We start from the raw sequence: 23284 nt of genomic DNA on the forward strand, positions 1-23284 counted from the left end.
AAAAAAAAAAAAAAAAAAAAAAAAAAAAAAAAAAATCTGATGCTTAAGAACCTTCCAACTATAGTTCTGTCTCCAGCCTCCCATTTCTCTAGGCAAAAGAGAGAAAAGGGCAACAATTAACTAACAAAAAATGACATGTGCAACATCCTCGATTCTCCACAACTGAGCTTCAGACAGGGGCACACCATGGAGACAACCACAGTAGCAACTAACACATGACACTTCTTATGGCAATGGGTAGAGGCCACATCTCATTGCTCAAATTATTTGACCTTTTTTCAGATATGAACCAAAAGGTGCTATTGGACTACCTCAGGGGTCGGCAACGTTTGGCACGCGGCTCGCCAGTTTATTTACCTGCTGACGCGGCAGGTTCGGCCGATCGCGGCCCCAACTGGCCGCGGTTCGCCGTCCCGGGCCAATGGGGGCGGCAGGAAGCCGCGGCCAGCACATCCCTCGCCCGCGCCGCTTCCCGCCGCCCCCATTGGCCCGGGACGGCGAGCCGCGGCCAGTGGGGGCCGCGATCGGCCGAACCTGCTGCGTCAGCAGGTAAATAAACTGGCCCGGCCCGCTAGGGTGCTTACCCTGGCAAGCCGCGTGCCAAACGTTGGCGACCCCTGGACTACCTACATAACACAGCTGAAGTAGATGGTGTAGTACTACTGCTCCAATCATTCATTTCCAAGAGGATTCAGAGAGCGGTGATGGGAAATTGCTCTTCTCCAAGACAAAAAAGTTATTTCATCTCCCCTTTTTTCCCCATAAGACCATCTGAAGATGTGGCAAGATACAACAGGCTCCAATGCCAACATGTCAATGACACTTTCCTGTATATAGCATTTTTGAAAGATAAAAGCTGAGCAAGAATGTCAATGCCAACAAGACAGGAGTTACTGAATTAATAGCTAGCTCAGACTGAACGTAGACAAGACTGAGGCAGTGCTGGTAAGAAAAATGCTTTGAAGAACTAGCTGGTACATTGTCCTTGGCGTCATATTCAAATAGCATAATGCTTTGTGAATCTATTTAAAACATCCCTAAGCTAAGGCATCAGATAGTATCAGTGGTATTAAAAAAATATATATATATATATATCCTCCTTCCACTGCAGTTTGCTAGTAAACTTTACTATTTACTCCCAGATGAGGCTCTGGCCACAGTGATCCATGCATTAGTCACCTCCAGATTCAATTATCACAATTCACTCTATTCTAGGATAGAACATGAACACAATGCAGATACTCCATCTTGGGCTGCCTCTCTGCAGAGTGGGACAGACTTCCATCAACACTTCACTTCTGTGTTCCCTCCATTGCTTACTAGTCCATTTTCATTACATGTTCAAAGATTTGTTATCAGACATCAGAATAGCCCAAAGAACTACCACTTTGAGGACACATTGCACTAACCGGCATGATGGTGATAAAAATTTTTTTTTCCAAGCATAGCTTTCCTTCACCAGGGAGGAGAGAAAGGAAGACAACTCCATGAAGGGCAAGAGGAATTTTACATTAGAAGTTATTAGGTGGCATTCAGTTTCTATAACTTTATTGATGTATTCAACCATGCATTTCCTTTTTCAATTTACTCCTCTTCAGTTTAAGATACTTTTTTCTTTTGCACAGTATTAGTCCTTGCTTCTCAGAGGCTCAGATGATTATTTACGTAATAAGTGAGTAAGATTAAGGTTGCCACATTATGAATTCTTGACTGATCGAGTTCAGAAATGATGACAGATCTTAACATTTTAGATTGTTATGTTAGTTGATTTTACCAGAATGGGAAGAGATTTATTCCTTCCAGCAAGACATTTGGGGTAAGATTTTCAAAAGCAGTCAGCATTGGGTTAACCACATCCACTGATGTCAATGGTAAAACTCTCATTGACTTCAGTGGGAGAAAAGATAGGCCATGAATGAGCACTTTTGAAAATCCTATCCTTAGGTCATCTAATTTCTCAGTGGAGTTTAAATAAAGTATCATTGTAATATGTTTACTTCACGTGGAATTTTATTGTAAACATTTTGTTTGTATTAGATTTCAGTTAGGTTTGTCTAAATATATGTAGACCCTTTCCCCCTTTTCAATCCTTGTGTCACCTAATTTAAAAACAATACATTACAACAATTAAACAGTATGCTTGCACCTATAGGTTTGTCTCATTAATTAATGAGAAGGGAAAGGCAATTCCAATTGTTTAAAGATGAATTTTTTAAAAGTGAGGTAGTAGCAGATTCTGTAATAGTATAGCAAAAAAAACCAAAAAAACCTCCAACTACTTACAGTTTCCAACTGATCCATTAGTTTGGATAAAAATTTGCGGCACTCTGGGGTTTTACTGTCAAGTTTCATCCCAGTCTGCATAGCATACAAACGGCCTTAAAAGGAGAGAAAATATTAAAAGGTCACTAATGAAGTAAATAAGTAAGTAAGTAAGTAAGAGAGAGAGTGTGTGTGTGCGCGCCCCCCAAAACCAGATATTCTTAGAAACAATTTCATTTTCACATTGTAAAATCACAACTCTAACCCTATTGAGTGTTCAAGTACATTCATTATTGCAGACTTCAGGCAAACTGGATTCTGCAAAGATTTATGCATGTGCTTCACTTTTTGCACTTAGTAATCAATTGATTTCAATCAGTAAGTTTTTGCAGATTGAGGCCTAAAATATAACTATAACGAAGCATTTGTAAATAAACACCATCTTATTTCACTTCCCTTAGGTATAAGAGTTTATCTGAATTAGAGTGATAATTAGAAGTTATAGATCCATTTCCCTCATTAAGAGGCTCCCTTTTTCAAAGAATAGCGTATGTCAGGAGCTGATCACAATTAACTAATAGGTTTAGAGTTTAAATTTCTCTTCTAATAGTTATTTTTTTACATATCTTGATTTAATAGGATTAAATTTGAAGTTTGACAGGTGTAACCAACCTGTCCAATTTTAATATTTTTGGAATTTAAACAAGAATTTTCATTTTGTATTCTCAAAATGCAGATTCTCTATCCAGAGAAGTATTTTGAAGGTACTGACTACAGGCAAGTGAAGCACAGGGAGAGCTTAAGACATGGAAAAGAACTAAGAGTCATAACAAGAAACTTCAAATCCCAAATCTGCCATTCTTTCTCAGACCTCCCATCTGTCCAAAAACTTCTCTATTCTGATGTTTTATACTCACCAAGTCTCCTGCACGTCAAACTTTTTCTCCAGGGCTAACTATCTATTCTCCTTCCCCGATACCCTCTCCACTCCTTCCCTTTCTTGTCTTGTGTCTTTTCAGTTTGTCTAATCTGTTTTCAACTACAAGCTCTAATCATGCCGTATTATGTTTTAAGCATAGTGTAAATTTATGGTGCTATATAAATGGTTAATAACTCTAATATAGAAAAGTGGGAAATCTTTTTGCCATACTGCTACATGATTACAATCTCAAGTTCATCACCATTTTCACATTACTCTACACATGATCAGTTTAACAATTTGACAAACTAACTTCTCAAAATATTACTTGGCTCCTTGCTAAAATGTCTTTGTGTCATGTCGTAGGACGTATTTAATTACATTCACAATTTCTACTGATGCATAAGGTGCTGGGGATCTTGACCCTGGTCCCAGTGGCATCCTTTTAGAATTCTTCTCCACGCTGGAACTGGCGGTATGGGTGTCTGGTTACTTTGGCACTTGCTGCAGATAGTCACCTCAACTCCAGCTTGGAAGATGTCTCTTTCATGGATTTCTCCAAGAGATGTAATTTGAGCCTTGTGTTTCCTGATTTTTTTTTTTGGGTGCAGGAGGGAAAGAGTGCCAGCTTAAGCACTTGTCAGGGATATGTCCTTCCCTGAGGCAGAAAAGACATCTGCTGTGCATGATAAGCAGGGTTTAAACCTGGTGGGTTAAGCGACCATTATGCTGGTAGTTGGGACCAGAGCCTCATCCCAGCAGGGGATTTCCTCTTGTCTTTTGTTTTTTGGACCACCAAAAAAAAGTAATAAATTAAACAATGAGAGTGAACAGTCATTCCTTCAGAGTAACGTTGGGTTTGAAGCTTGAGATACAGAGTGGACTGGACACGATTCAGGTTCCATCTTGAAGTCAGGAACGGTAAAAGGGAACTGAGGGAGGGTCACAGGTCCTCGACATTTTCTGCCCTCATACTGGAGCACAAGGAAGCAAAGGGCACATGGGCTGCCCTGATGGATGTTGTCATTTGAAAGATTCCAAACCTGCATGAATGAGGCACATGCGCATGTACACTGGGATCCACTCCCATATTCAAAGAGGAATTTAAAGGCTATCAGAAAAGAACCTAGACCCCTGTGGTCAGTGCAAATAGAATATTTCATTGTTAGCTTATTAAATTAATTTTATAAGCGCTCAGCCTCATGAACAGAGGTACTAAAAGTGTCAGTTCTGCATTAGTGCTTGTGGATGCTTATAAACACAGATCACTTTAGGAACAATGGATCCCTTGCCTTACTGTAAAAAAATCAAAGTAAAATGGGGTTCTCTCAGCCTGCATATTTTCTGACAAAGTCCCAATCATGTGGTTTATGAAAGAGATTCTAAGAAGTTACCCCTGAAATTACTGTACCTTCTGCAAAATAAGGTTTGAAATTATGCTCTATACCGGGGTGGCCAAACTTACTGACTCTCTGAGCCTCATACGATAATCTTCAGAAGTTTGAGAGCCGGGCGTGTCTGCTGGGGCACGAGGCTTCCACCCTGCAGGAGACACCTGACAAGGTGAAGCCCCAAGCCCCAGCAGGCATGCCGTTGGGGCTGAAGCCCCACCGCCCTGACGCAGGGCAGAAGCCCCGAGCTCCCCGCCCACAGTCTGGTAGGTGGAGAATGGGGGGAGGGACATGGAGTGCTCCACGAGCTGCACTTTAACTGTAAAAGAGCCACATGCGGCTCGTGAGCCACGGTAGTTGATACAGAATCCATATTTTCCCCATTTTATTTTATTTTTCCACTTGGTTTATCTTATTTATCTATTTCACAGTAACAGGATAAAAACTCACAGGTTCTTTTCTCTGTATTTTTTTTTAACATGGAACGCAAACCAATAATTCTATGTTATGTTGCGGGGGGCGGGGGGCGATTTGGAGACTTTTTTACAAAGATATGCCCATACAATGGTTGAAACTAAAATGTAAATGGATCACTAGAGGTATGTGGAGTCATCTAACCATGATATTTCATTGCAAGAATAGAACATACTCAATTTATTATTATTAAATAAATATCACCATAAAATACATTTTTTAGTATTAACTGTACAGTAAATTGGAAAACTGCCTCAACAACTCCAGTGAATTAATGTTGAAGTTACCAATCTGTCCCTCCTTCACATCATAATACATTAAAGCCAATAAAATTGCCTGGAGGGGCAGGGTGGGTGGGTGTAACAAGGTGATTTTGCAACTGGCAGAGGGACTTGAGAGTGGTTGTGGTAGGGAACCCGCAACTCCCATTCTGAATGCAGATAAATCAGAGGGCATATTGAACTTGCTGTGTGAGTAAAAAAGGGCTCCAAGCTTCCTTCAATGATTCTGAAGTAGAACAGAATCACTCTGGCTATCAGTGATTAGGTTTGAACAGCGAGTCTCAAAATTTGGTAAGTCTTTCCAAAGTTTAGGAAATGTACCTCACATGGGCCAAATACCACATTACTTCAAAACCAAATTTCTTCAAACCAGACAAAGTATGCACTCCTTATTCAGGATCATGCACTGGCCAAGTTTTAAAATGTTAAAATAAATCTGAGTTATTTAACCACAAAAAAGACAAACATTTTTTAGCAGATGAAAAATAAAATACTTTTGCCTTCTGACTCCTCCCTGTACACATTTGGATAATTTAAAAAATAGCCTAACAGCTGTATAATCAACAATGCAATAAACAAAAAACAAAAACAAAGTTCTAATTTTGAGACTAAATAGGAACTTCAGTCCAAAAGATATGTTTTGGGTAAAAGCTCTGAGCAACTGAAAATAAGAGTTTGGCAACTGAAAGAAACTCAGTAAGTTTAAAAGCAGATGGAATTTATCATATATACCCGCTTATCCTTATTCCCCCCCCCCCCCAAAAAAACCCCACCTACATTAAGATATAGTTAAGTTTAAGAGTATGTACCAGTAATTTTTTTTTACCCTCCAAGATGCTGCAATTATCCTAAAACCAAGCATTACAAATCCACAAAATTTAGAATTAAGGATCCACTTAAAAGAAACCCAAACATATTAAAATAAGTACATGTAAAGCACCCAAACAACTTTAACTCTGCCCTGCAGTAAGGGCTCACCATATGATTATGGCATTTTAGTGTTTGTGGTCCCAGATATAATTAAATACATTTTTAAAACACACTAGATTCCCCCCCCACACTTTTTGCCCCCCGATGGCTGTGTTATAGGAACACAGAAATTGCCATACTGGATCAGATCCACAAACCATCTAGTCCAATGATTTCTGATGATGGCCAGCATCAGAGGCTTCAGAGGAGCTTGCAAGAACCACTGCATTAGGCAGATACAGAATAACCTACCTCCCACATTAGGTCTCATCCTAATTTTTAATAGTTAGAGTTTGGCATAAAACCTGGTAGCATGAGGTTTAATATCTCCTCTAAAATTTGTTGTATTAATTAAAAAAACTCTGGATATTCTTGTTATGCATATAAATATCTAAGCTCTTTTTGAATTCTATTAAATTTTTGGACTCAACAACATCAGTGATGATCCAATTCAGATTTATGCAAAAAATATTTCTTGGTTTTCACTTTTGAATTTGTTGCTTTTCAATTTGACAGTCCCCTTTCTCCTAAGACAGGGAGAAAACAGAAATGTCCCATCTACATCCTCTATTCCACTAATTGTTTTATATACTTTTTTGAAGTCTCCTTTCTAAGGTAAACAAACCTAATCTTTTCAATCTCTCTTCATAGGAAAGTGTTTCCATGCCTCTAATCATTTTTGTGACCCTTCTCTAGCCCTCCTCCCCCGCCCCCCTAGAAACACTCTGAAATATCATTTTAAAGAAGAGATGACCAAAGTATTACAGTTGGGAGTAAGCCATAAGCATTATATTTTTCTCCATCCGGTTGCTTATGCAAACTAAGGTCCCAATCCCACAACGATATACACCTCTACCTCGATATAACACGAATTCGGATATAACACTGTAGAGCAGTGCTCGGGGTGGGGGGGGGAAAGGGGGGACTGTGCACTCCTGTGGATGAAAGCAAGTTCAATATAATGCAGTTTCACCTATAACGCGGTAAGATTTTTTGGTTCCTGAGGACAGCGTTATATTGAGGTAGAGGTGTACTTAATTTTACTACAGTCCAAAAGTGAGGTTGAGCATGCGGGTAGGTGTTTGAAGGATAAGGGCTTCACATATTTGTTATTCTGACTGCAATTGCACAACGAGTAGATATCTTCACTGAGCTGTAAGCAGAGATGTCCAATTCTTCTTCTCAAGTCCAGGTTGTTCCTTTACTGAATTTTTTAACAGACACCTAATAGCCAGAAGACAAAATTTACTAGGCCCTAAGCATTGCTAAGTATGATAGGAGTTCTCAATGTTCAGGGGCAACTCCCAAGTGAGAAACCAAATCCCCACCTCTTCCCACCAGTTTGCTGAGGGAAACCAAACATTAATAAATCATCAGTGATATTTCCTCATTTCTTTTCTTAAAGAAAATAGACTGAATTGTTTACATTCCCTTAAACCCAGAAATTTTAGTTTCCATGATATTGCAAAAGCAATAGAACATATAGCTATGATACTTGCTAAGGTCACACACATTCTGTTTTGTCTGACAATGTTTGATTCCTAATAGCCTCATAGGGAGGCTAAGTTGCTTAATACCACACACAGCACAGAATGAGATCCTCTTTATGCTTTATATTAAAACTATATTATTTCAGCCAAAGGTGACTCCTTTTAAAACGATGAGAACACTTTAAACAAGAGCTTAATGACTCAAGATGTCATTTTACATCAAGATGATTATGAAGCTCATTTTCCAATTACTTCTCTTCTGTTAAACTTGAAACAATGTATTTAGTGCTTGTCCGTAAAGGAACCAATAATACTCTGTAAACTGAAGAGCTAGGCTTAAAATGAAGGCACCCACTTGATGTTAACCTTTTGATCAAAAATATACACAGTGGAAAGAAAGCCAAGCAGTTGTAACTTCTGAAATAAAAGCCATAGTTAGTCATACATTCCAGCTGCAAGAACACACAAATTTCCAAAGTCTTAACTGGACCTGTTAGAAGCGCTTAGGTATTCTTTGTCAGGAAAAAAAGTGACCTACAAATCTTCATTACTACTTGTGATACAGATGTGAGATATCTGAAGATGAATAAAAGATGCTGATTACTCACTTTTAATCTCACTTCTGTTTCAAGCAATTTGCTTAATATATAATTACAAAACTATATTACCTTTGCTCTAATGTTCTTAAAATTAATGAAATATTTTAGCAGCTCAAATTTTGTCTACTCAAACAAAACTAAATCAACATGCAGAGACTGGGGTGGTGGAGAGGTAAAGAAAGGTTTGTGGAGTAAGCTACTGCCACCATCATTTAATACTGCAAGGAGTACTTCCTAGTAATATATTATCGCTTTAAATCTTTTTATACACAAAGATAGAAATATGTTTTACTAATCAATAACAGTTTGTTTCTATTACTTTTCTTGACTTTTTTTATTTTTTAAGACAGGACATTTATCTTCAAAGTCATAAAGACTTGGCAAGAAAAATGTTTTTCCAAGCAACTGAATATTTATGTTTCAATTTGTTGCCCTTAATCTTTGTTCAGTAAATATTAAGTGTGGGTGTGCTGGAAGGAATTATACAATGAGCTTTGACACAAACTGTTCTGCTTTTATTCATGTCACGCAATACTAGTTTATTCCTTCTTTTCCTAATGCACAGCACAATTTCTCCGTGAGTAGTTTGTCTTTAATTTGTGCATTGCACTCATTTCTATAACATAGTAAATTATTCCAGATTTCAGCCAGGATAACAGAAACTTTTTTTCTTTTTTAAATGAATTTAGTACTAAATAAAAATAAAATAGCAGCAAATGAAGTTCTATCCACAGAATCGATATTATTGGTAGCTGCTAGCTTCTAATTCTGTCCCACCACATGCTTCTACTCTGGCCTAGAGAGATGACGAATTGTAATGACGAATAAGGAGTTCTCTCTCCAGGAGGGTAGATTAAAAAATATATATATATTTTTAAATTGGATTCTTTAAAATTTAAATCTGACTTTTTATTTTATGTAAATTATAATGAGATTTTCTTTTTAAAAATAAACTTGTTTAAAATGAATTCTGAATTTAATAAAAATATGTTAAGGTCTGACATTATTATAATCTCTTAAAATATTTAATAAATATGTTGAATCTATGACTATCACCATCAAAAATTTTGAGTTAAAGGATGCTTTTCTAAATAAATTAAAAATCCAAGGAAAAACATCTAATTTTGGAGATCAAGCTTTAAGAATATGGCACAACAGGTTATGTACTGTAGTAAGGGCTTGATGCTGTGGGGGACACTGGGACCTGGCCTATGACTCCAGGAGACCCCCCATCTTGTATTGCATCAGGATCATCCATTGAGCCCACCTCGGTCTCTTACTCCTATTTTATAGCTTGTCCCTGACAGGCTCAGTTCTCAAAATTATGACTATTTATGAATCAACTCACCACAGAAGCTTACTCTCCAGTTAATGGAAGAGCACTAACCTGCCCAGTAACTACAAGCCCTTGCTTTGGATGGTTCTAGGCACTTCAAGTAAATGGCCTTTCTCTGTCTCCTTGCATGTGTACACAGAATGAGATACAAACAAACTGAGAACCATTAATTTCTCATCTGCCTCCCTCTCTGTCTCTAAATAAATAAAATACTGCAGTGCAAAAGGCATGTGGGTTACACGAGTAGAAATCTTCCATAGTTGTTAGTTTGTTTTTCTCCCCCAGGGTGAAGAATTGGGGAGGGGTGGATCCAGTTTATGTAACACGGGATAAGAAACAAAGTGTGCAAAAAAAAATAAAAAAAGGAGCAATATTGGTGTTCAAGCAGGACTCTGTGGGAAGAAGGAACAGTATTCTTCAGAGTGCTGCCTCTAGTGTTGATTTCAACACCTGTGAACCGGAGGAAAAAACTGCCTTGGCTGCAGGTCATAAAAAGACCCTACTCGGGAAGATTTTCAAGAAACTCCTCTACCACCGGGTAAAACAGGAACATGTGCCAAATAGGTGCAAGTCCTAACTGACAGAATGAAACATCATAATGAAAAATACTCCTCAGAAATAAATGACCTGAAGATGATGACGTGAACATGCCTAAACAATCTGAATCAACTGGTTAGTAAACTTATTTTTGCATCATTCTTATGGATTGCCTACGAGGTCCTAGTATGCTAATAAATGATAATCTATGACAAATTATTGTAATAAAATTGTGTTTTGGGTGGATTACTTACTTATGAATTTCAAAATGTTTGTATGCAAATATAATTGGCACATTAATTTTTTGTAGGAATATTTATCAACTATATTATTACTGTTACTGCTGGACTTCTGAAATTATTTTTTATTGCTCAATATAATCAAACATCCTAGGTCAGGGTCGGCAACCTTTCAGAAGTGGTGTGCCGAGTCTTCATTTATTCACTCTAATTTAAGGTTTCACGTGCCAGTAATACATTTTAACGTTTTTAGAAGGTCTCTTTCTATAAGTCTATAATATATAACTAAACTACTGTTGTATGTAAAGTAAATAAAGTTTTTAAAATGTTTAAGAAGCTTCATTTAAAATTAAATTAAATTAAAATGCAGAGCCCCCCGGACCAGTGGCCAGGACCCGGGCAGTGTGAGTGCCACTGAAAATCAGCTCGTGTGCCGCCTTTGGCATGCATACCATAGGTTGCCTACCCCTGTCCTAGGTGAAGATTTCCTGTTTAAAAATAAAGTTCTATTAGACATTTGTGAATTTTAACTTTTAAAACCATTTTTTTTCAACCTGTTTGGTATGCTGCTAGAGATAAGGGTTTAAATAGATTTAGATAATCCGTATATTTATTAATTATCTTCCCTATAAAACTTGGTTGAAAATAAATTTTATCATTTAAAATGTGTTACAAACAGTTGCACTAGGAGGAATCTTGCATTTACAATCACTTTTTTTAAGCAGTGCACTGAGTAATATTCAGTGAGCGACTTCCTTTACCATTTTGTTTCAGGGTCCTTCTTAAACATAAGGGATTATGAACGTCCACCATCTGCAATGTGTACCACCAGCAGCACTGCAACTAAACACAAATCAGACAGTAAGTTACCTGTATCCAAAAAAAAAAAAAAGTACTGTCTTCATCATCCAGTAAAACCATGGATGAGTTGTAATCAGGACCAGCAAATTCCAGCAAGACTCCATAGATGAAAAGATTGCTCGGTTCATTTATGCAACAAATTCCCCCCTTTCATCTTGTTCAGAACAAAACATTTCATTGACATGGTTCAATCATTACGACCAGGCTACACTCCACCCAGTAGAGCAGACACTGCTGGAAGTCTGCTGCATACAGTGTATGAGAAAGAAATTGAACAGCGCGCAAAAAACATTGATGGGAAATGCATTAATCTGAGTCTTGATGGGTGAAGAAATGTACACAATGATCCTGTTGTATTTGTCTGATGACAGAAGATGTTCTATTTTACAGAAGTTCTATCTCACAGAAACAACTGATACATCAGGAAATGACTATATAGCAGAATACTAAAAAGAAGTAGCAGTAAAAACTATAAAACTGTGAACAAAAATTAAAGTATCAAAGTGTAGCTTTATCACAGACAATGCTGCAAATGTAGCAAAGATAAGAAGAAATCTAGAAGATAATTGAGGGAACCTGAAACTTACAACATATAGGTGCAGAGCTCATCTGATACATATTTTAGCCAAAGACTTAAGTAAAACTCCAGGAATAAAGAAAAATATTGTTGAAATTTAAAACTACTTCTGTAACAACCACTTTATTTCAGCTTCACTGGAGAGCAATAGGATCCAAACTATTTCTCCCCCAAGATGTATGACATAATTCAGTGGCTGAATGTTTTGAGCTATTTATTAAGAATTGGCCTATTCTGATGATAATTTATGAAGAAAATTGTGACAAAATAGACGGAGCTATCACAGACAAAGCTGTCAACATTGCACTAAAGAGAAATAGAGAAGATATGCTGAATACACTAAAACCTATTTCCATAGCCTTGAACAAACTGCAGAAAGATTGCTGCTGTACTGCTGATACTGTTGAAATTTGGAAAGGACACTGAAGAAAAAATACTCAACAACGATGTTAAATTGTAGGCAGGAAAGAAGCAGATAGGTCAAGCACTTACTCCACCTCATTTTCTTGCCAACATTCTCAATCCAAAGTACCAGAGTAGATGCCTAACTGCTGAAGAAGATGCAGCTGCTATGACATGGGCATCTAATAGTCACTCTTCAAGTCATAACAACCATAATAAATTTCAGGGCTGGAGGTGAACCACTCAAGCAATATATGTTTGCTGATTATGTTTTAAAGAAAGTCACACCACTGAACTGGTAGAAGTCAGTAGCTAAGCACCTGGAACCATATTATGCTGAAGTGCTAAACTGACTTCTGACAGCTGTAGCCTCTTTTGCAGGCATAGAAAGACTATTTTCTTCATGTGGACTAATTCATTCAAAGTTGAGAAATCGATTGGGAATTGAAAATGCAGGAAAACTTGTGTCTCTCTTTCAGCCTATGCATAAAAACAAAGAGGGAGGGTCTGAGATTTACTAATTTTAAAAGTCTGAAACACAGCCCAAGTAACTTAGGTTGTCTCATTTTCAACAGACTTAGGCAAGTAGGAACTTAAGCTCCAGTCACTTTCACTTAGACATATTTGAAAATTTTCCAAGGCTCATATGAAATATCAGTAATTAATTTTATTCACTGACTACAGTTAATACCTCTGTTTCTTTATTAAATCATTTAGTTGTAAATGTGAAATATGTTCTGATAAGAGAAGTTTGTGCCCACAACATTTAAGGTTGTTTTAATAAAAATAAATTTTATATGCTGTTTTCATTTAATTAAATTCCAGTTACCATCCTAATCCAGCTTGACACAAATCATGAGCAAAAAATTAGTTTTTTGTTGTTATAAATAAGCAATATATTAGTCACTATTTTCTAACATATTAAAATGTACAATTAATAAGAATCTGAAAATATAAAGCTATATATTGTTGCTTAAATATATGTATATAGTTACAGTATACTCTCTTAGGTAGAAAAAAGATGTACCAAATCTAGCACAAAGGCTTTATTTAGTTGTAAGTGAACATGTTTTAATGGTTATATCAACCAATGAGAATGCAACTTTGTTTAGAAAGTAACTAAAGTACAAATGGAAAAGTTGATTAACATCAACTATTTAAATCAAGGATTTCCACTTGGTGATTTAAATCATTATTTAAATTGACTTGATTTAAAATCAATCCACCCTGATTTCCAGACCCATTCAATCCAATGTGGACAACTGTTCTGTAGCAACAGAAACAACAACTCCTTTCACGGTCGCCCAGCGCGGCTGTACCACCCCCAGCTCAGCCCCCAGCCCTTCCTCGCAGCTGCCTCTCCTGAGTGCTCCTGCCTGGGGTCTGTATAGCAGAAGTCTACACCGCAGCGAGAGAAGGACAGTCAGACCCCTTCCCCCAGGTAATAGATGTAGATCGGGAGGGTACAGGGAGGGTCCAGGCTGGGGAGGAATCACGTGGGGGGTCAGATGGGGAGTTCACATGCCTCCCCCTTATGTCCCTCCCATGAGTGAAGTGTACCAGCAAGAAATGATTTCTACTTGCACCACTGTTTATTCCACTATGGAATTAGTAGTTTTAGTATTCATCATGCTACTTTTTTCAGGATGGCCAAGTCTAACTCACTTGAATTAACTGACTCAGTACATGTTACCTATTTTGCAGTATATATGTATATATACAAAAAACACCTTGGAGGGTCATATGCTCCCCCTCCATTACATAACATGGGAGATGTAGATGGGCAAAAAGTCAAACAGTAAGAGTTTGATTGAAAAAGTGTTTGACTCAAAAATTTGATTCAAACAATAAGTCCTCCCCAAAGATAACAAAACTTGAAATTCCTGATATTTCTAAGGAAAAATACAAGCAGAAGAAAACTTTTTCTTTTGGAGGAAAAAATAGCCAGACTACCTTTAAAAAGTAAAAAAAAGAAAATTCAAGAAAAAAAAATCTATTTTCAGTTCATGTTTAATAGTATTCCAAATCCTGGAATTGAGGGGGATCATTTACAGTACCACATTTTAAAACTTACCACAATGTTGTATATGTGCTGGGTGGTCTCATTTGTCAAAACACTATGTAGGAGATACATATTGTACTACTAATACTACAAACTTGATACTGTTTCAAAAAAATTGTGTTGAAAATTATAAACAACTATTTTAGAACATACTATTCTCCAAAGAATACCAGCTTGTTAAATAAAATGAATTAATTGGAAAATACAGTTATATTTGCAATTACAAACACGTTGCAACTCTGAAGTTCAGCCGGTAATGCAAATAGGCTTTACAAATCTCAATTAAGAATCCGAGAAAAAGAATGACCAATTCACTCTTCCAAGCTCTGGTCTTTCAGTGCTGTTATTTAAAGACCAACTTCTGGTCCTTTTACATAAAGTTTGAATAAAACTAAAAAAGTCTGATCTGGTTAAGCTAAATACTGTGCAGCAACATAGCTGTCAATGTATTTAGACTGATTAAAATTTTATTTTATTATTCTCTAAAAAACAGGATAAAAAAACCCATGAATTTAAAATTGCTGACTTTAATTAGAGGATACTCGTGGTCATTGTGATGAATAACCTGTTCATTTACTCTCAAGGGAGACAGAAATAGGACAGATCTAGGCTCTCAGTCAAAGGAAAGGTACCAGGGGGTTGCCCCATAAATTACAATGAAGATGCTCGCTATGGTCAGAGCAAACACAAGGAAAGCTTAAAATATTATGAGGAAGATGACAATGGGCAATAACTTGATCTGTAGACTTGCAAACATTACCTAAAAAGTATCAGGTTTTAATCTTTTAAAAGGTCAGTATTAATATCTGCATCTTTAATGGTCAGATTATTGCACTTCCACAAAACAATTAAAATAACATACTACCTCCAAGTACACTGTCAGAGTCAATCCAATGCACTTTCTAAAACCTTACTTCAGCTTTAACAATCAGATATTCCAAATATCCTGAATACTTTAAACAGAGCTAACAATAGCAAATCAATGGCTTTCCAAGTTAAAAGCTTTACACAACCTAACAGATTCGGATCTTAAGCCTCATAATAAAATAAGTTACTCATAAAAAGAAAATTATGTTGGTCAGGAGAAAGCATTTTTTAAAAAGTCTTCTTTGTCTCATCACTATCTGTTTGCTTAGTATGTAACATGAGATACATATACACTATAAAGGAAAAAGCAACAAAAAAAACTTTTAAGAAAATTGACAAGGGTTGAAGACAGGTTTTACATTTGCTTGGTTTCTCTTATTGACATAACCAAGGGAAATGAAAATCTGTTTTTAAAATATTAGCTGAAAGAATAAAAGGAGACTCCCCGTCCTGCTTTTTTTTTCGGGGGGCGGGGGTGTGTGTTAAAAACGTAAGTTTTATCTATGGCCCTCATTACCATAGTATCTAAGTGCTTCACAAACTTTAATGTATTTATCCTCACATCTCTCTTTTGAGGCAGGAGAATACTATAAGCCCCATTTTCTAATGCTGAACTGAGGCACGGAAAGGCTAAGTGACTTGTCTAAGGTCACAGAAAAAGTCTGTGGCAGAGCAGGACCTTGATCCCAAGTCTTTGGCTATTGCCCTAACACTGGACCATCCTTCCTCTCTTTAATGGCCTGTGTGAAAATGTATCACAAATAGCAACTTTGTTTGCCTTTGTTAGAAATTTAGAGGATTAGTAGGTTGAAGAATGAAATACACTCATCCCTGGTTCTTCCAGGCAAAGACTGAGGGCATGGCTACACTTGCAGATGTAGAGCGCTGTGAGTTAAACCCGCCTTCGTAGAGCGCAGTAGGGAAAGTGCTGAAGTCTGTCCACACTGACAGCTGCTTGCACACTGGCGTGGCCACATTTGCGGCACTTGCAGCGGCATTGGGAGCGGTGCATTATGGGCAGCTATCCCAGCATGCAAGTGACTGCAATGTGCTTTTCAAATGGGGGGGTGGGGTGGAGTGTGACAGGGAGTATGTTATGTGTATGTGGGGGGAGAGAGAGTGGGGTTTTGGGGGGCTGAGAGCATGTCAGCATGCTGTCTTGTAAATTCAGAAAGCAGCAGACCCCCCCCCCCACCCCCACCTCTCTCTCTCACACACACACAGCATTTCACATTAATGGCTTGCATGCCGGCTGTCAGAAACGGAGCTTTGAAAGGGCATTTCCGCATTCCTACAGGAGTTCAAAACAATGACAAGAGTGGCCACTTGACTTATGGGGATTATGAGACGTTTCCGGAGGCCGATCAGAGCGTAGTAACCCAAACACCTTGTTCACACTGATGCTGTGCGTTGTAGCCAAGGCGCAGCAAACGTTATTCCTCTCGCCGAGATGGAGTACCAGCAGCGCTGTAGCCGCAGAGACAGAGCGCTCTACGTGACTTGCCAATGTGGACGGGGAATGAGCTAGGGCGCCCGGAGTTCCTTTATTGCGCTGTAACTCGCAAGTATAGCCAAGCCCTGAGCTACATTTTCAGGACCATTTGGGGAACTTTGCAGTGTAACTGTCTATGCTGTACCCATTCAACTGATGAAAACATCAATCAGTCACACCTATTATGAGCACTTAATTCATATGAAAGACAAAAGCAATGGTATTCTGTATGCAATTGAAAGGTTACAGTTCTAATTCTTGGTATTGTTAAGGCAATTTACCATATTCCCTATTAAATCCAATCTTGTAGAGATCATAATATTGTTTTGGGTTTTTTTTAAACTTCAGAGCACTACTAGGGTCCAATATATTAATGTGAAAAAACACTAAACTTAATATTAGAAATGAGTAAGAGTTTAGTAAAAAGGCAAGTGAGATCTTTTTCAAATACTTGAGAAATTGCTTGAAAAGTAGAAGTAGACAAGTTCAATTAACTGCAGTCATGAGTTACCACATCTAAAATGACACAGCTTGTTCAAAGAAAGAAGTCAAAAAATGGGATTGTCCACACAAAAGAAAAATAACTCTTGAGCAACTCCAGTCTGTGAAAGCTACAGAAGAGGGTCTGTTATGTTGGCCCTGAAGCAATATACATTGCGACATCTGAGTCATATTCATTCAGTATCTAGATTTTGTGATCCCAACCCGTACTGGCCTCTAGTGGGAAGGAAGAGTACTTTGTGTCATTCTGTAACAATCCCTAGATCTGAGCTACTGTAGAAGTAGCATTGTTAGCTTCAAACAATCTCATCCAGCTCTCCTCAGCCAAGAAAAAACACCACAATGCAGACTAAAGGATGGATGGGGAAAGGAACTCCTTTATTTGAAGACTGGGGTGTGAGGGAAGGGACAAGGTCGGGGAAGTAACATATGCTTTCTAAATTAAACCCTGCATATTAATAACCAAAATGAATTTTATATAATCAATGTCAATTTAGAAAAGAAAAAAAATTACACGAGTTCCACAATAGGTCTTCAGATTTATAGCACACCTGTTTTAGAAGAGTATATTGCAGAATCATAATACCAATCTATATTCCTATGAAACGTCCATCAAAGACTGATCATGTAAATTATATGGGGTTGTCAGTGAGTTGGGAAGGGACAGAGAGGGAAAGTGTGAAATCACGGCATTTTTAATGGTCGTTTCTTTTGTGATTAGCAATGAGATGTATGTTTTACAATGTGAAATATGTTTGGCGAAGATATGTTAATATTTTATGATTAAATGGACACATTCAACTTGAAAATCATTTTTCTGACAATGACGACTGCTTTTATTGTGATTTTTAGCTTTTACCTTATTTTTTCCCCCTTTTTGTCCAAATCAAACAGGGATATATGAGATAGGGTCAAGGAGAACCAGGAATTTGGATCTCTTCTGCTGGGGTTACCCCTCATTTTATCTACAGGGCTCATGTTCTTTAATCATCTTTTTAGGACACTAAGTGCTTGTCAATACAAAGAACTTAGTGCAGAGTAATTTAGGGTATAAATGAAAAGTGCAAAGGCGCTTCTAGTGCGCAGTAAGAGTATCCACATAGGGAGTTAGTGAGAAATCACTAGTGTGCTTTAAATTCACATCCATGCTTACCCTGCATGTCCCTGTGTAGACAAGCTGCTAGATGCAAGAGAGTGGAGATGTTGATATCAACCTGGGCCCCTCTGCAGAGAATTTTGCCCAAAATGACAAGTTCCAGGGAGATGCCAATGGGAATTATAGTTAGCTGGATGACAGAATAGGTTGGAGCTAGAGCTGGGCAAATCACTGATTTTTCAGTTTGCTGGCAATTAAAAAAAAAACAGTAGCATCCAAATCAAATTTGAAAAATTCCAGACAAATTTGGCAAATTGAAGTCCATTTCAGATTAAATTAAACATTTTATTCGACTGAAAACATTTTGTTCTGGCCATTTTTAAAGGGTTAGATTCACAAAATCGCCAGAGGAGAATGAGTTGGTGTAAGGAACGTTCTGAGAGAGGTTAAAATGGAGGCTTCATGATCCTCAGATCTGTATTGAGGTCCTAGACCAAAGGTTATTCTCTGACCAGTGGGTAAGTCATAGGTTTAATAGTTTACTTAAGTCAAAGAATATACACCTCAGAAAACAAGTTTTAATTTCTGAATCATATCTGTTCTATATTTCCATTTCTGTCCATCTCCTAGTATTTTTAAACAATATCATCAGCTTGATTTCATTGTTCTAATAATTTCCATCAAATAGGTTAATAATTGCCAAATGTTTCTCGTAAGCGTTTGCTTCTAAATACACAGCTACTTGTAGTTCTGCTGCAACAATAAGGGCAAAAGCATCACAGTACAGTTTCTTCCTTGCAATCCTCTTAAAAGAATAAGTGCCCACAAACAAAGACAGAGAAAGGAAAATACTTGAGATATAGGATGGAGAAAACCCATCTTTAAGAAACTGAAGTTGAGGATAATTTCTAATTTATCCCAGGTTTCAGAGTAGCAGCCGTGTTAGTCTGTATCCGCAAAAATAACAGGAGTACTTGTGGCACCTTAGAGACTAACAAATTTATTAGAGCATAAGCTTTCGTGGGCTACAACCCACTTCTTCGGATGCATATAGAGTGAAATATATTGAGGAGATATATATACACACATACAGAGAGCATGAACAGGTGGGAGTTGTCTTACCAACTCTGAGAGGCCAATTAAGTAAGAGAAAAAAAACTTTTGAAGTGATAATCAAGATAGCCCAGTACAGACAGTTTGATAAGAAGCAAGTGTGAGAATACTTACAAGGGGAGATAGATTCAATGTTTGTAATGGCTCAGCCATTCCCAATCCCTATTTAGCCCTGAGTTGATTGTGTCTAGTTTGCATATCAATTCCAGCTCAGCAGTCTCTCGTTGGAGTCTGTTTTTGAAGTTTTTCTGTTTTAAGATAGCCACCCGCAGGTCTGTCAAAGAATGGCCAGACAGGTTAAAGTGTTCTCCCACTGGTTTTTGAGTATTATGATTCCTGATGTCAGATTTGTGTCCATTAATTCTTTTGCGTAGAGACTGTCCGGTTTGGCCAATGTACATGGCAGAGGGGCATTGCTGGCACATGATGGCATATATCACATTGGTAGATATGCAGGTGAACGAGCCCCTGATGGTATGGCTGATGTGATTAGGCCCTATGATGGTGTCACTTGAATAGATATGTGGACAGAGTTGGCATCGGGCTTTGTTACAAGGATAGGTACCTGGGTCAGTGTTTTTGTTCAGTGATGTGTGGTTGCTGGTGAGTATTTGCTTTAGGTCGGGGGGTTGTCTGTAAGCGAGGACAGGTCTGTCTCCCAAGATCTGTGAGAGTAAAGGATCATCTTTCAGGATAGGTTGTAGATCTCTGATGATGCGCTGGAGAGGTTTTAGTTGGGGGCTGAAGGTGACAGCTAGTGGTGTTCTGTTATTTTCTTTGTTGGCCCTGTCTTGTAGGAGGTGACTTCTGGGTACTCGTCTGGCTCTGTCAATCTGTTTTTTCACTTCAGCAGGTGGGTATTGTAGTTTTAAGAATGCTTGATAGAGATCTTGTAGGTGCTTGTCTCTATCTGAGGGATTGGAGCAAATACGGTTATATCTTAGAGCTTGGCTGTAGACAATGGATCGTGTGGTGTGTCCTGGATGGAAGCTGGAGGCATGTAGGTAAGTGTAGCGGTCAGTAGGTTTCCGGTACAGGGTGGTATTTATGTGACCATCGCTTATTAGCACAGTAGTGTCCAGGAAATGGACCGCTTGTGTGGACTGATCTAGGCTGAGGTTGATGGTGGGATGGAAATTATTGAAATCATGGTGGAATTCCTCAAGGGCTTCTTTTCCATGGGTCCAGATGATGAAGATGTCATCAATGTAGCGCAAGTAGAGTAGGGGCGCTAGGGGACGAGAGCTAAGGAAGCGTTGTTCTAAGTCAGCCATAAAAATGTTGGCATACTGTGGGACCATGCGGGTACCCATAGCAGTGCCGCTGACTTGAAGGTATATATTGTCCCCAAATGTGAAATAGTTGTGGGTGAGGACAAAGTCACAGAGTTCAGCCACCAGGTTAGCTGTGACATTATCGGGGATACTGTTCCTGATAGCTTGTAGTCCATCTGTGTGTGGAATATTGGTGTAGAGGGCTTCTACGTCCATAGTGGCCAGGATGGTGTTTTCTGGAAGATCACCGATGGATTGTAGTTTCCTCAGGAAGTCAGTAGTATCTCGAAGATAGCTAGGAGTGCTGGTAGCGTAGGGTCTGAGGAGAGAGTCTACATAACCAGACAAGCCTGATGTTAGGGTGCCAATGCCTGAGATGATGGGGCGTCCAGGATTTCCAGGTTTATGGATCTTGGGTAGCAAATAGAATGTCCCTGGTCAGGGTTCTAGGCATGTGTCTGTACAGATTTGTTCCTGTGCTTTGTCAGGGAGTTTTTTTAGCAGATGGTGTAGTTTCTTTAGGTAATCCTCAGTGGGATCAGAGGATAATGGCCTGTAGAATGTGGTGTTAGAGAGCTGTCTAGCAGCCTCTTGGTCATATTCCAATTTATTCATGATGACGACAGCACCTCCTTTGTCAGCCTTTTTGATAATGATGTCAGGGTTGTTTCTGAGGCTGTAGATGGCGTTGTGTTCAGCATGGCTGAGGTTATGGGGCAAGTGATGTTGCTTTTCCACAATTTCAGCCTTTGCACGTTGACGGAAGCAATCTATGTAGAAATCCAGTCTGTTGTTTCGACCGTCCGGAGGAGTCCACGCAGAATCCTTTTGTTTGTAGTGCTGGTAGGGGGGATTCTGTGGGTTAGTATGCTGTTCAGAGGTATGTTGGAAATATTCTTTGAGTCGGAGACGTCGAAAGTAGGATTCTAGGTCACCGCAGAACTGTATCATGTTCATGGGTCTGGAGGGACAAAAGGAGAGGCCCCGAGATAGGACAGACTCTTCTGCTGGGCTAAGAGTATAGCTGGAAAGGTTAACAATATTGCTGGGTGGGTTAAGGGAACTACTGTTGTGGCTCCTTGTGGCATGTAGCAGTTTAGATAGTTTAGTGTCCTTTTTCCTTTGTAGAGAGGCAAAGTTTGTCTTGTAAATGGCTTGTCTAGTTTTTGTAAAGTCTATCCATGAGGAAGTTTGTGTGGAAGGTTGGTTTCTTATGAGAGTATCCAGTTTTGAGAGCTCATTCTTAATCTTTCCCTGTTTGCTGTATAGGATGCTGATCAGGTGGTTTCGCAGTTTCTTTGAGAGTGTGTGACACAGTCTCTCAGCATAGTCTGTGCGATATGTAGATTGTAATGGATTGTAATTTATCCCATATATTCAAAACATGGGTCACAGCACACCACAAACTAGATGTCTTATTCCTTAAATATTCCAGAAAAACAAAAGATTAAAACCTATTCCTTAATGTGTAGCCTCAAATCATACACTTAAAAACCCCCATAAAACCTGTTTCCCTACTACTATTATGATACAGAAAACAGATTGTTCAACCATGGACAACATGTGAATCAGTTTGAACTCTGACGTCTTAGTAGGTACTATCCTGCAAATAAACTTTGTTGCAGACATGTAATAAATGTAGGTTTCCTTCCAGTATGTAGAAACTCAGGGAACTCACCTTTTAATAAACAAGGAATCTTCTGGACACAATATTTTATGCTTTTGAATTCTAATAAGCCCTAGTTAAATGTATAAAGTACATAATTGACAAAGATTTTTTCCAGTGGAAAGATCTAATACCATTTAGTTATATACTGCTTCAAGTAAGATTAAATGGTTATTCAATATTTTCCTAATAAGCAAAAATGCATCAAGTTACAGTAGAACGTTGTTTCTGCAACTATAACCAAGTGGAATGGGAAAAATATTTCTTGCTGTCTATAATTATTTCTGTGCCTTAATAATATCCAAGCTTAAATTTACCACTAATGCTAACACTTTACTGTAACTTGAGATTTTAGTTGGTGTTAATTTTGAAAAACACAAAGTAGGTTTTCATTAAGCAACATATCATGTCAAATATAGGTGAGGGTGAGAGGGTCTACACTGTAGCTGCTGTATAAAATAAGCAGACAGAAATAGCTCGGTAATGCTAAACAGAATGAACCATATAGAACTGCAATACACTGCAGAGACCTCAGCCTTAGAAAGACAAGAAGGCCAAGCAGCACTTCCTTGTTCTTTATCTCTTGTTACAAAAAAAAAAAAAAAAGACATTGGATCTACTGCAGGTAGAAAAGGTCATGTCTGTCAACATTTTATTATTCCCCAAAGTCCCCCAAGTGAGAAAAGCCCCATTTAACCGCTGAAAAATGTTGGCCAGGGGCTTTTTCCTCTGTTTCACTCAGCTTTTCAATCAAACAATGGCCAGCTAGAGTACTGGGAGAAGTAGGCAACTTGAAATCTTGTATGTGTTTTCTTCCCTTGAATTTCAGGAAAATCACTAATGCACATGCTGAGTAAGGACTTTTTCAACTGTCAT

At 38.3% G+C, this 23284-nt stretch overlaps 1 protein-coding gene across 3 annotated transcripts in view; it reads right to left on the reverse strand.

Annotated features, from left to right (window-relative positions):
- Positions 1–23284, reverse strand: part of VTA1 (vesicle trafficking 1) — a 95404-nt gene that overhangs the window by 56534 nt on the left and 15586 nt on the right. For 2 of the 3 annotated variants that reach the window (XM_024220121.2, XM_024220115.2), the window contains exon 2: positions 2284–2378. In XM_024220121.2, the coding sequence (XP_024075889.1) occupies positions 2284–2364 (81 nt within the window). In that variant the 5' untranslated portion in view covers positions 2365–2378. Of the gene's footprint in view, positions 1–2283; positions 2379–11258; positions 11302–23284 lie in introns of those variants that run through there. The other variant, XM_024220125.2, reaches the window with a different exon arrangement.

Source organism: Terrapene carolina, unplaced genomic scaffold (assembly GCF_002925995.2).
Source record: "Terrapene carolina triunguis isolate 2854851 unplaced genomic scaffold, T_m_triunguis-2.0 Scaffold85, whole genome shotgun sequence".
In the NCBI taxonomy this organism is placed as follows: domain Eukaryota; kingdom Metazoa; phylum Chordata; order Testudines; family Emydidae; genus Terrapene; species Terrapene triunguis.